The sequence below is a fragment of the Sorex araneus genome, chromosome 4, assembly GCF_027595985.1.
Source record: "Sorex araneus isolate mSorAra2 chromosome 4, mSorAra2.pri, whole genome shotgun sequence".
In the NCBI taxonomy this organism is placed as follows: domain Eukaryota; kingdom Metazoa; phylum Chordata; class Mammalia; order Eulipotyphla; family Soricidae; genus Sorex; species Sorex araneus.
The window spans coordinates 77,550,241-77,563,117 of NC_073305.1; the positions used below are offsets into that span (position 1 = coordinate 77,550,241).

General features: G+C 43.6%; 1 protein-coding gene across 5 annotated transcripts in view; it reads right to left on the minus strand.

The window, feature by feature from the left end:
• The window catches only part of LOC101556962 (zinc finger protein 318), a 68,485-nt gene that overhangs the window by 39,968 nt on the left and 15,640 nt on the right, over positions 1-12,877 (minus strand). For all 5 annotated transcript variants that reach the window (XM_055135119.1, XM_055135120.1, XM_055135118.1 and 2 more), the window contains exons 3-5: positions 8,678-9,314; positions 5,707-7,170; positions 3,699-3,798 (exon numbers count right to left, since the gene is read on the minus strand). In XM_055135119.1, coding sequence (XP_054991094.1) covers positions 3,699-3,798; positions 5,707-7,170; positions 8,678-9,314 — 2,201 coding nt within the window. The remainder of the gene's footprint in view (positions 1-3,698; positions 3,799-5,706; positions 7,171-8,677; positions 9,315-12,877) is intronic.

The following is a 12,877-nucleotide window of genomic DNA, read 5'->3' on the forward strand; positions in this document are numbered from 1 at the left end:
GCTTTGGGGCGACACCCAGCAGTGCTCAGGATTTACTCCTGTCTCTGTGCTCAGGGATCACTCCTGGAGCCAGGTTCAGGGGCCCATATGTGGTGCCAGGGATGAAACCTGGGTTGATCACATGCAAGGAAGCACCTTACTCATTGAGCTGTAAGGTATTTCCTCTTTCTTCATTTTTAAAATTTTGGGGCCATGCTTAGTGCCGCTCAGGGCTTACTCATGACTATATTCAGGAATCACTCCTGGCAGGGTCAGGGGACCAGGGTGACAAGGACTGAATTTGTATGAGCTGTGTGCAAAGCAAAGCAAGAGTCCTACCCACTGTACTATGGCCCCAGTCCTGCAGGGTACTTATTTTACTTTTTTTCTTTTGCTTTTTGGGTCATACCCGGTGATGCACAGGGGTCACTCCTGGCTCTGCACTCAGGAATTACCCCTGGCGCTGCTCAGGGGACCATATGGGATGCTGGGAATTGAACCCGTGCAAGGCAAACGCCCTACCCGCTGTGCCATTGCTCCAGCCCCAGGATACTTATTTTAAAAAGTAAAATAAGGGAGCTGGAGTGATAGCACAGCGGGTAGGGCATTTGCCTTGCACGCGGCCGACCCGGGTTTGATTCCCAGTATCCCATATGGTCCCCTGAGCCCCGCCAGGGGTAATTCCTGGGTGCAGAGCCAAGAGTAACCCCTGTGAGTAACCCCTGTGCATCGCCGGGTGTGACCCAAAAAGGAAAAAAAAAAAGTAAAATAAGCTGGAGAGAGAGCTCCAAGGGCTTCCTCTCTGAGAGTAGGAGCTTCAGGTTTGATCCTCTGCACCACATAGCCACCTCCTAGCACCATTAGAACAAGTCCTGTACAGTGAGCTGAAGCATTCCCAAAGCACAACTGGGTATGATCCAACAAAACAGGGTAAAACAGCAATTTTATAGGAGTCATCCAGTAGATACCATCTTAACCAAATGTGAAAGCTGACAAATCAACACCTGTTATCAAGGCAGAATCATTTGTGATGTTCTACAAAAAATGCATAACCTGGGCTAAGGAGACAGCTCCAGCAGCCAGAGAAATATGCGAATCTACCAGAATCCACTCCGAACGCTAGCATCACATGATGGTTCCTGTGGTCCCTGAGCAGCTAATCCTCAGGCCCTAGCCCTGAATCATCTGGTCCAGTTGGCTGAGTATTGCTGAGAGTGCTCTCCCAAAAGAGGCATGACCTGAATTTATTTATTATTTTGGGGAGGGGACTTGGGCCACCTGAATCAGAGGTCTGCCATAATGCTGGCAAAAATCCATAGCACCAATTTTTTCCACCCTAGATAAGCCCGTTTTCTATCTTGAACATGGGTCTCTCCTCCTTTCCCCCCATATTTCTCTTAGTAAATTTCTTTAAATAATACTACTTTATGGGATCATAGACACATAATACAGTGCGTAAGGCAAGTGCCTTGCCTGGATCCCATATGGTCTCCCTAACTCTGCTAGAAGTAATTCCTGAGTTAAGAGCCAGAAGTAATCCCTCCCCCCCATCAGCAGGTATGGCCCTGAAACAAACAAATCAACAAACTAATCCTCAGAACCACATATGGTCCCTGTAGCACTACCAGGTGTCATTCCTGAACTGAGAGCCAAGAACAGCTCCTGAACACTCCAGAAACCCAAAAGAAAGACAAGCCAATATTAGATGACTAATCTATAGGGATCAGAAAGAGAGAACAGCTGGTAAGGAGTCTGCCACCTTGCCAGTGGGTGACCCAGATTTGATACCCAGAAACCCACCAACATTTTCATGGCCCACACACTCAGCTGAACAACCCCATATGGAGTCATGACCCACAGAAAGTGGAATTCTTTGTTAAAGATACAAACTAAACTTTAGGAGTATCACATCTGTAACTTCTCTTAAAGAACTCAGAAGAAATTACACACACACACACACACACACACACACACACACACACACACACTCCACTCAGTTGGAGAGGGGAGGAAAGGATAGAGCTAATCAATCATACAACTTCTAATTTAAAATGGTTTTTTATCCCTATAAATGCACCAAACATAAAAAAGTATTTTAAGTAAAAACTGTATCAAGGAGCCAGAGAGATGGAGAACATGATTTGCATGCAAAGATCACTGGTTCCCTGTGTACCATGCTAGGAATATCCATCAACAAAATAGCACTGTAGCACTATCGTCCCGTTGTTCATCAATTTGCTCGAGCGGCACTAGTAACGTCTCCTTTGTGAGACTTGTTGTTACTGTTTTTGGCATATCGAATATGCCATGGGTAGCTTGCCAGGCTCTGCCATGCGGGCAGGATACTCTAGGTAGCTTGCCGGGCTCTCCGAGAGGGACGGAGAAATCAAACCCGGGTCGGCCACGTGCAAGGCAAACGCCCTACCCGCTATGCTATCGCTCCAGTCCCTATCAACAAAATATATCTAATAATTACTAAACACTATTGCTTGGCTAGCGTATCTCAAAGGTGCTCAACACTTATAAATACTGTACTGAAAGTGGGGGGTGGGGAGGTGGACGTGGGGTTGGTGGGGTTTTGGGCCATACCCAGTGGTGCTGAGGGCTTATTCCTGGCTCTGTGTTCAGGGAGGATCACTCCTGCAAGGGCTTGGGGGACAATAAGGGGTGCCAGGGATTGAAACCAGGGTGGTTACATCAAGGCAAGCGCCTCTATACTATCACTCTGGCCCCTGAAGAACAATCTTTAGAGTATTAGTTGTTATTGCTGTTCATCATTTGGCTAAGAGTTACAATTTGCTGCCAAAGCAATACATCACAATATTGTACCACACATCCCTAATCCAAAATTAGATCAAAATTCAAAGTATGGTATCTACTGAGTGCATATGAGTTTCATAGTATTGTAAAACCAAAATACTAAGTTAGACCATCATGTGCCAAGAACTGTCTATTATAAAATGCTGTAGTTATCATATACCTGATATATCTGAGAATTTTTTTTATTATTAGTGTAATTTTTCTGTAAATAAACTATGTCAATTTTTTATTTTTTTTTTTTTTTGCTTTTTGGGTCACACCTGGCCATGCACAGGGGTTACTCCTGGCTCTGTACTCAGGAATCACCCCTGGCCGTGCTCAGGGGACCATATGGGATGCTGGGATTTGAACCCGGGTCGGCCGCGTGCAAGGCAAACGCCCTACCCGCTGTGCTATCTCTCCAGCCCCTGTCAAATTTTTTTAATTCATGGTTGTGCTCAGGGGTCACTCCTGGCAGGTGCCATATGTGGTGCTGAGGATCAAACTGGGTCTGTTGTGTGCAAGGCATCATTGTTATTATCTTTTTGGCTCTAAAAATGTTTTTTTTTTTTTTAATTTTTTATTGTGGAAAGTTACAAAGTTACAAAGTTTTCAGGTTTAAATCTCAGTCTAAAAATGTTTTTAAGGGAAATTTCAAGTCACAAATAGGAGAATTCACAAAGACAACATTAAATTTTCCAGGGTAGTTACTCCACCAAACCTGAGAAGATCTGCTTTTCCCTGATATCCTACTCAGTTTACTATACAAAGCAGTTGTTTGGGTCGGAGAGAAAGCTCAAAGGTCTGGAGCACATGCTATGCTTGCAGGAGACCCAGGTTCAATCCCCAGCACCATATGGTCCCCTGAATCAAATAAAAAATAAGAAAGTAAAGTAGGCATGCAAAGAAATGTCTGATACCTTGCTGTTTATGAAGCCTCTCTAACTCAGTCCTGAGATAATACATCTTCTTCTGGCGAGCTTCCCGATCACTCTTTAGCTTTTCTCTCTCTTCAATAACCTGCAAAGTGAAAAACAGAGTCCTTCAGTCTTTCCCCCGCTTTTTTTTTGGGGGGGAGAGTCACACTTGGCAATGCTCAAGGATTACTCCTGGCTCTGCACTCAGAAATTACTCCAAGAGGACTATATGTGATGCTAGGAATCAAACCTGGGTTGGCCGCCTGCAAGGCAAACATCTTACCCACTGTACTATAGCTGAGGAAGGATAAAGGGATTAGAATAATGAAGAAACTACTATTTATCTTTTATCCTTTCTCAAGTATTATTATAATTTTTTAAATTTTTATTAAATGGGTGGTGATTTGGGGTCTGGAGGCATCTCTCAGCATGTTTTTCTGTTCCAAGATTCATTTGTGAGTCTGCTTTTTGTTTATTTATTTTTGCTTTTTTGGGTCACACCCGGCGATGCACAGGGGTTACTCCTGGCTCTGCACTCAGGAATTACTCCTGGAGGTGCTCGGGGGACCATATGGGATGCTGGGAATCTGAACCTGGGTTGGCCGAGTGCAAGGCAAACGCCTTCCCCGCTGTGCTATTGCTCCAGCCCCTCTCGAGTATTATTAACAAACCAAATTTATGCATTTTTTTACAACAGTGAGTTATCAGTTATAAAGAACTTTTAATATTAACATCAGGGCTAGGAGGATGGCTCAAAGGGCTAGAGTGCTGGCTTGCATGCAGGAGGCACCTGGTTTAATTTCTCAGCACTCATGTGTCCTCTGAATGCCACTGGGAGTGATTCTCAAAAATCTAGCTGGGGGGCTGGCAAGACAGAACAGGTGTAAAGATATTTGCATTGCACACGAATGATCCCAGTTTAAACCCTAGCACCATATATGTCCTCCCAAGCTCTTCCAGGAGAGATCCCTAACAACACTGGAGGTGAGGTAGGGAGGAAGGAATCAGAGTTCAATGGGCTGAGAGTGAGCATATTTGATAGTTGGGAGGCCCAGGAGGGAGATGATGACCCACTACATAGTATGTCCAAAGCACAGCCACTAGTGACCCAAAGCACAAACCTGGAAGAAACCCCTGAGCACTATGGGTGTGGCCCCAAAATGAAGGTAAGGGGGGTTAAAAGTGTTTAACCTTACCCAAAACAAATTGCAAATTGATTTATGTTAAAATAGAGACTGGGGGAAAAAAGATAAAAATAAAAGCTGTGAAGCACTGTTTACAATAGCCAGAATCTGGAAAAAACCCGAGTGCCTAAGAACAGATGACTGGTTAAAGAAACTTTGGTACATCTATACAATGGAATACTATGAAGCAGGTAGAAAGGATGAAGTCATGAACTTTGCATATAAGTGGATCAACATGGAGAGTATCATGCTAAGTGAAATGAGCCAGAAAGAGAGGGACAGACATAGAAAGATTGCACTCATTTGTGGAATATAGAACAACAGAGTAGGAGACTAATACCCAAGAATAGTAGTATATAATACCAGGAGGTTGGCTCCATATCTTGGAAGCTGGCCTCACACGCTGGGGGAAAGTCATCCCAGATAGAGAGGGGAACACCAAGTAATATGTGATTGGAGATCCTGCACGGGAAGGGAGATGCGTACTGAAAATAGACTAGAGACTGAACAGGATGACCACTCAATACCCTTATTTGGAACCACAACACCCAAAAGGAAAGAGAGATATCAAATTGGAATGCCCCGCTACAGAGGCGGGGTGGGGTGGGGGGGATGGGACTGGGGGGTGGGAGGGATACTGGGTTCATGGGTGGTGGAGAATGGACACTGGTGGAGGGATGGGATCTTAAACATTGCATGAGGGAAAAAGAAGCACGAAAAAGTGTGAATCTGTAACTGTACCCTCACTGTGACTCACTAATTAAAAAATAAATAAATTAAAAAAATAAATAAAAGCTGTGAAAAATGACTGAATGTCCAAAGCTCACCTTCTGTTTCTGTGAAGCACGGTTCTTCTCGTCAGAGATCTTCTCTGGGTTATACCTTATGAGAGATGGGATAGCCGCCTGGACAGGCACAGGAGCAATAGGATCTGGGCCCAGCAGTGATGTCTCTTGCTTGGGTTTGTCAGGAGTCACAGTGGGGATCACACGGAGATTGGGTCTACTACGAGATGTCTGTTTGCTAACTGGCATTACTCTGTGTGGGTCAGTTAGAGAGTGGTTTGATTGTTTCGAGGTGGGGTACAGGGGCCACCTTGAGGCTGCGTATGCCATGTAGTGCCTGTAGGCATCGAAGGAGGCAGGGGGAGCGACAGATCCCTGGTAGTTTGGAGGTAACCGAGTGGAAGCAAACTGAGAAGTCCTTGGCATGTGAAACTGCGATAAAGAAACAGGGTGTGTAAGTCTAACGGGGGCAGGTGATGCTGACGGCAACAAACACCTAACTGAAGAAGCAGAAGACTGAAACCCACTGCCAACCACCTCTGGTCCTGCAATATGACCTGCTGCACAGTCAGACTTCAGAAATGGAGCAGCATTTTTTGTGAGCAGATAAGGATCCACAGGGGAGATTGGATGTGGACAGGTCACTTCTGGGGGGTGGGTATTACTCCTGTGTTCTTCCCTACTCTCCAGTCTGTGAGAATCCGAAGCACACTGATCAGCTGAAAAACGGCGGTCAGTGGAAGAACAGCGATCTGGGGCTGCAAAGTGCCGGTCACCAGAGGAGCGCCGATCAGCCAGAGTGCGTGCTGGCTTCTTGCCATGAAGTCGCTCCTGGGTGCGCACAGCCAGCTTACTAATCTCTGCCACTCCAATATCCAACCCTATGGTCTTGAGCAAGTCATGAATCTTGGCATATTCTGGATTGATCTCTTCTACTGATTCTCGCTTAACAGGTGGAGCTAAGGAGGGCACACAGCTTGCTGCCTTCTGCCTTAAAACTTCGCTCTCAGAGCCTCCAAGGGGCTTTGGTGGCGATTCTGGCTTTAAGTCCTCTTCTTCATCCCCATAGAGAAATTTCTCCTCATCTTCAATATCAGGGAAGCTACGTCGCCTCTTTTCCTGTGTGCTGGTCGAATCTGCCAACAGACTCAGAATGCGAGAAAAGCCGCTGCCATCCTGACTAGCTCTCTCATGAGGAAGCAAGAAGTCGGTGTGCTGCTCATGCTGCTCAGGTCCTTCAGCCTTCGTATCCAATTTCTCTTTCTGGCCCAGGAAATTCCCAAATTTCTCTCTGACAGGACTGTTATCTTTGGGTAGCCCGGGGAGGGGACCCCATTGATAGAGGTTGCTCTGAGGTTCCTTCAGGGCAGTGTCCACCACAGTGCCCTTGTTACTTTCAATTTCTGAGGCAAAAGAAGCAATAGCGCCACTTAGTGGAAGAGATGGACGTGCAGCATAGAGAGAATGATCTTGGCTGCAACTGGTACTGCAGGGAAAGTTCTCAAGCTGCAAAGAAATACAAATGTTTAACCACTGTGTAGTCCCAGAAAACCATTGAGATAAATACTTAAGTTCTTCATTCTACTATAATAAGTATTAATGAAAGGGATGTGATGTATTCTCAGTCTGGTTCAAGACTTAGGCTTGGGCTAGAGAGATAGTACAGGAGGTAAGGCACTCCCTCCAGCCACAATCCTGGCTCAATCCCCAGCATTGCATATGGTCCCCTGAGAACTGATAGCAGTGAACCCTGAACAAATAATCAGGAGTAAGACCTGAGCACTGCAAGATGTAGCCCCAAAATTAAAAATAATCAGGAGTAAGACCTGAGCACTGCAAGATGTAGCCCAAAAATTAAAAATAAATAACAAAAAGCTGTAGGTCTCCATCTTATAACATGTTCTATTACGCAAAGGGAAAAGAGAAGTAAAAGCAGATTTGATCAAATCTTTACCTTTGCTCATTTGTATTAGCCCTTACCAAGAAAACAGAATTCAAAGGCATCTCAGAGATTCCCCAAATGAAAAATCAAGTAGAGATGCTTTAGCTGAAACAAGGACAGGAAATGCTGAAACACCAATAAGTGTCCCCTGGTTTCCCTTTCTTCAAATGTCCTGTAGACAATATTAAATAAAGCTCAGGGCCAGAGTGATACTACAGTGGGGAGGACATCTGCCTAGGACTTGGCTGACTGGGGTTCAATCCCTGGCATCCCATATGATCCCCTGAGCACCACCAGGAGTAATTCCTGAGTGCAGAGCTAGGAGTAACCTCTGAGCTGGGTGTGACACAAAAAGCAAAAAACAAATAAATAAGAACTAAAGCTCTTGTCTGATCATAATCTTCTCAGTGGGGGTAAAAAAGAAAGAAGGAAATCAAGACCCAGAATGTCTAATCATCATACAGGAAACTGGTGACACAGAGGGGTCCAAAATCAAAATCATGGGGCCAGAACAATGGCATAGCAAGTATGGCCTTGCACAAAACCAACCCCGGATCGATCCCTGTCCTAGCATCCCATATGATTCCCCGAGCACCACCAGGAGTAATTCCTGAGTGCACCGCCAGAAGTAACCCCTGAGCATCGCCAGATACAACCCAAAAAGCAAAAATAAATAAATAAATAAACAAAAATTAAAACCATAAGACTTCTGGTTTAGTGCATTTTGTAAGAAGAGATGAAAAACTGAATTCATGTTTTACCCTTTTAAGTTTACCTCCAAGTAACCCATATTCTAAGCCCTACAAGGCTATTTGGTTTAGAGAAAAACTTATGACAGATACTTTTCAAAGTATCGTTTAGAAATGGCAAGTATATGAACAACAGAAATCTCTACTGAAATGTCAAGAAATCTATGGATTGTTCCAGAGAATCCTGGAAGGTACAGCTCACAGAATAATATTGGTTCACTTATACAAGGAGACCATTAGGAACACAACATATAGAACTGTAGGCAGGCATTAAGATATTACAGAACTAGTAAGAAACTCTGAAGAAATACAAGAAAGAGACCTGTAAGGAAGGCTCCGTATCCACCTCAATTCGCTTCTTGAGAATGGACTTCTTGGGCATCACAGATATTTCCTCAGGCCGATGTAAAGAATATCCTGGCTCCAGTGATGGTGGGACACCTGTCAATCCAGGGATGGGACAGCTAGTGCTACCATCATCAACTCCCAGCAGATCCTGACTTAAGTTCTTACTTCGTTCTTCTTCCTCTCGTTTTCGCCTTGCAAGGTCCAATTCTCGAAACTCAGGGTCTAGAAACCTAGGACTAGGGCTTCGATGACGATGTCTATAGTTTCGTGTTCCTGATGAAAAACTTGAGTCATCATCTCCCATGCTGTGTATCTTCTCTGTGTCATCATAACGGGGCCGTTTGGACTCTCGGCTCCTTTCCTCAGCTCGTGTGGAGTAGGAACTTTTTAGTTTGTCTCTACTCCGTTCTGTTCCATGCAACAGCTCGTCACTACTGCTAATATGGGGACTATAATCGGAATGATGCAAATAAGTGTCTCGTTTGTGGTAGTCCTCATCCGAATGTCCCAAGAAGGGATTGAGAGGCCCCTCTTCCCTAGAAATGTACCGTTCAAGACCTCGAGAGCACTGGGATCTCCTTGTGAAGACAGAATCCTTACTCAGTTCATCCCTGAGGAAAGAAATTAAGCATCACTAAATACAATGAATCTTAAAAAAAAAAAAAAAAACCAAGACCACATAAAGCTAAGGAAAGCTAAGAGGCTGACATTTGGCAAGGGGCTACTGAAAGCTTATGGTGAAGGACAATAATTGTGAAGTCCAAGAACAAATTCAGAGAAGTGAAACATTTCCTTTCCCTTTGTCCAGGGACACAAGCAGCTTCAGTCACTGTACAAAGGGAATAATTACCAATCTATCTAGAAAGATCTCCTAGGGGACCAGAAAAATAGTTCAAAGGACTAAGTCCATGCCAAGTATCTCTAGCACCATAGGTTCCTTATCAATACTGGGAGCCACCCCTCCCAGCAGCGAGCTTATGTGTCCAACTATAAAACAACAAAAAAAAAGGGGGCTGGTAGTGGCACAAAAAGATAATACAGGGGTTATGGCGCTTGCCTGCTTGCCTTGCATGCAGCTGGTATTAGTTCAAATTCCCAGCACCACATTATCACCTCCAGTCAGAAATGATCCCTTAGCACTGCCAGGTGTGGCTCAACAACCACTCAGGCTAAAAAATCTTTGACCTGACTCTGGGGATGTAGAGTACCAAGCTAGGGTTCAGAAAAATGTGAACACACCTCTAGAAGACTACAAAAGTCCCAGGTTACACAAGTGCACACTAAATTCTAGCTCTTTGCTACTCAAGTACAGTTTGTCAAGTATGATCTGAAACAGTACGATCAATATTAATCAGAAACTTAATAAACACGTAGATTCGCAGGATCCACCTATGTCTATAATCTGAACTGGCATTCATCAAGATCTCTAGGTACTACCACTTTAAACTGGAGAAATATCAGACAAAAATCAATGTTTTTCAAGTTATGTTCCAGAGATTCTAAAGAAAAGTGTGGCTGGGAAAGTAGGGTAGACTTTCCCACTCAATGAAACACAGTCCCCTTCCAACTCACAGAAAAAAATGTTTAAGACCTGATTATATAGTTATATAGAATATAACATAGTGCATAATACTTTATTCACAAAGGAAGGGCTTTGCTGTTTAGGTAAAACACTTTAACTATCGATCTAAGTAATATGATTTTCTTGTTATGTTTCAGAAGGATTCCCAAACATTAGTCTTGCTAGCTCACGTATCAAAAACCATCCCAATTTCCAGCCCATTTTGTGATACTCTTCCCTGACTTGCCCATACATCTGTAAGCACTGTGCTAATTAGGTTCCAGGAAAGAATACGTGATTGTCTGACCTACTATATACTTTCTTTTTTTTTCTTTTTTTATTGCTTTTTTTTTTGTTTTTTTCTACTATATACTTTAATTTCACTGAAATAAAAAAGTTCCATTCTTTGTGGAATAAAATACATAATTGAATATCTGGCCTTCACTCAGGAGAGCTCCATATAATAATCCTAAACTTTTTACACATGATGGCCATGAAGCATCTGTTACGCAAAAGAAAGTTTATAACTGAAATCACAGAAACAATAATATCTAGGGGCCAGAGCAACAGTACAGCAGGTAGGGCACTTGTCTTGCACACGGTTGACCAGGGTTCTATACCATGCATCCCATATTGTTCCCCAAGCACTGCCAGAAGTGATTACTAAGTGCAGAGTCAGGAGTAAGCCCTGAAAATCTCTGGATGTGACCCAAAAAGCCAAATGATAATCAAAAAACAAACAAAAAAAGAAATAATGATATCTAGCACTATACCTAGCACTAACCTAACAAGTTTTAAATGACATGCATAAAAAATTTACTTCACTTATTGCAGAGTGATTTACTACTTGGAGCATGGTGTATTCTAAATTTTAAATTGAGCATATATTTTCTGAGTTTTCTAGAAATGTCTTTCGTTCTTATTTTAAGCTGTTCTTCATTTTTGTGAATAAGTTAGGTATCAGTAAATTGTCATTTCAATTACCCAGCCCTGTGTTCAACATTTAATTAAATACTTGTTTTGCAGGTATTAACTAAACCCAGCTTTAATCCTTTGTACTGCATATAGTACCCCACACACTTCCAGGAGTGAGTCCTGAGCTCAAAGAAACCCCCCCACTACCCTGCCATATATAAAAAGAATAAATGTCATCTCTCCCTCTGCAAATGGCACTTATAGGAATCCAGGTTCTTGCCTCTCCAACTAAAATCTGGAAAATGTTGAGGTCTCACTAGGGTATTAAGTATGAAAAAAATAAGAATGAACCACGGGTCAACTCTAAAATCAAACATAAAGGGGCCAGAGCGATAGCTCCGTGGGTAGGGCATTTGCCTTGCATGCGGCCGAACCGGGTTCGATTCCCAGCATCCCATATGATCCCCTGAGCACCGCCAGGAGTAATTCCTGAGTGCAGAGCCGGGAATAACTCCTGTGCATCACCAAGTGTGACCCAAAAAGCAAAATAAACAAATAAATAAAATCAAACATCATCATCATTGGGGCTGGAGGGATAGCACAGTGGGTAGGACATTTGCCTTGCACGTGTTCGACTCGGGTTCGATTCCCAGCATCCCATATGGTCCACCAGGAGTAATTTCTGAGTGCAGAGCCAGGAGTAACACCTGTGCATCGCCGGGTGTGACCCAGGGGGGGAAAAAAAAAGAACAAACATCATCATCATCATCATCATCATCCCGTTGATTGTCAATTTTCTCGAGCAGTCTCAGTAACATCTCCATTTGTCTTAGCCCTGAGATTTTAGAAGCCTCTCTTTACTCATCCTTCCCAACGGTGCCACATTAGAGGCTCTTTCAGGGTCAGGGGAATGAGACCCAAGTAGTGAGTGGTCGCAAGGTCAACCTAAAGTCAACCTGCAGCAAACTATAAAATAAAACATAAAAAGCAAAATATTTTACTTTGCAGTATTTTGTCCATGCATAGTCACTCTATTGTTAAATCACCATTGACCATACAAAGATACTTTGATGCTGTTTATGTAGGGAAAAAAACCCTTCAGATTCCACAGCAGTGACGAGTTCTTCCATGCTCCCATGCTCAGCTCCCCACTAGAACTAATACATGTCACTACCACATGACACACCCAACAGTAAACTAGCACTAAATTATCAAGAAGGTAGAAAACATGAGATGGTTCTTTGAATTCTGAAGTGAGACCAGAATTCTTACAAAAATCAGCAAAAGGAGACCCCCCCCAAAAAAAAATCCCAATGATTAGGCTTTAAGATGATTATCATGTACTCAAGGGGCTGGAGTGATAGCACAGCGGGTAGGGCATTTGCCTTGCACGCGGCCAACCCGGGTTCTAATCCCAGCATCCCATATGGTCCCCTGAGCACCGCCAGGGGTAATTCCTGAGTGAAGAGCCAGGGGTAATCCCTGTGCATCGCCGGGTGTGACCCAAAAACCAAAAACCAAAAAAAAAAAAAAGATGATTATCATGTACTCAAAAGCAGAAATCAGCTCGGCTTCCTTCCCAAAGTCACCCAGAGGACAAGGGAGAATTGGCTATAGTATAAGTCAGGTTTTGAAAGATCCCAGTCCTATGGACACAAATAATATCAGACTGCTTTTTCTCTCTCTGAAAGCCATGGT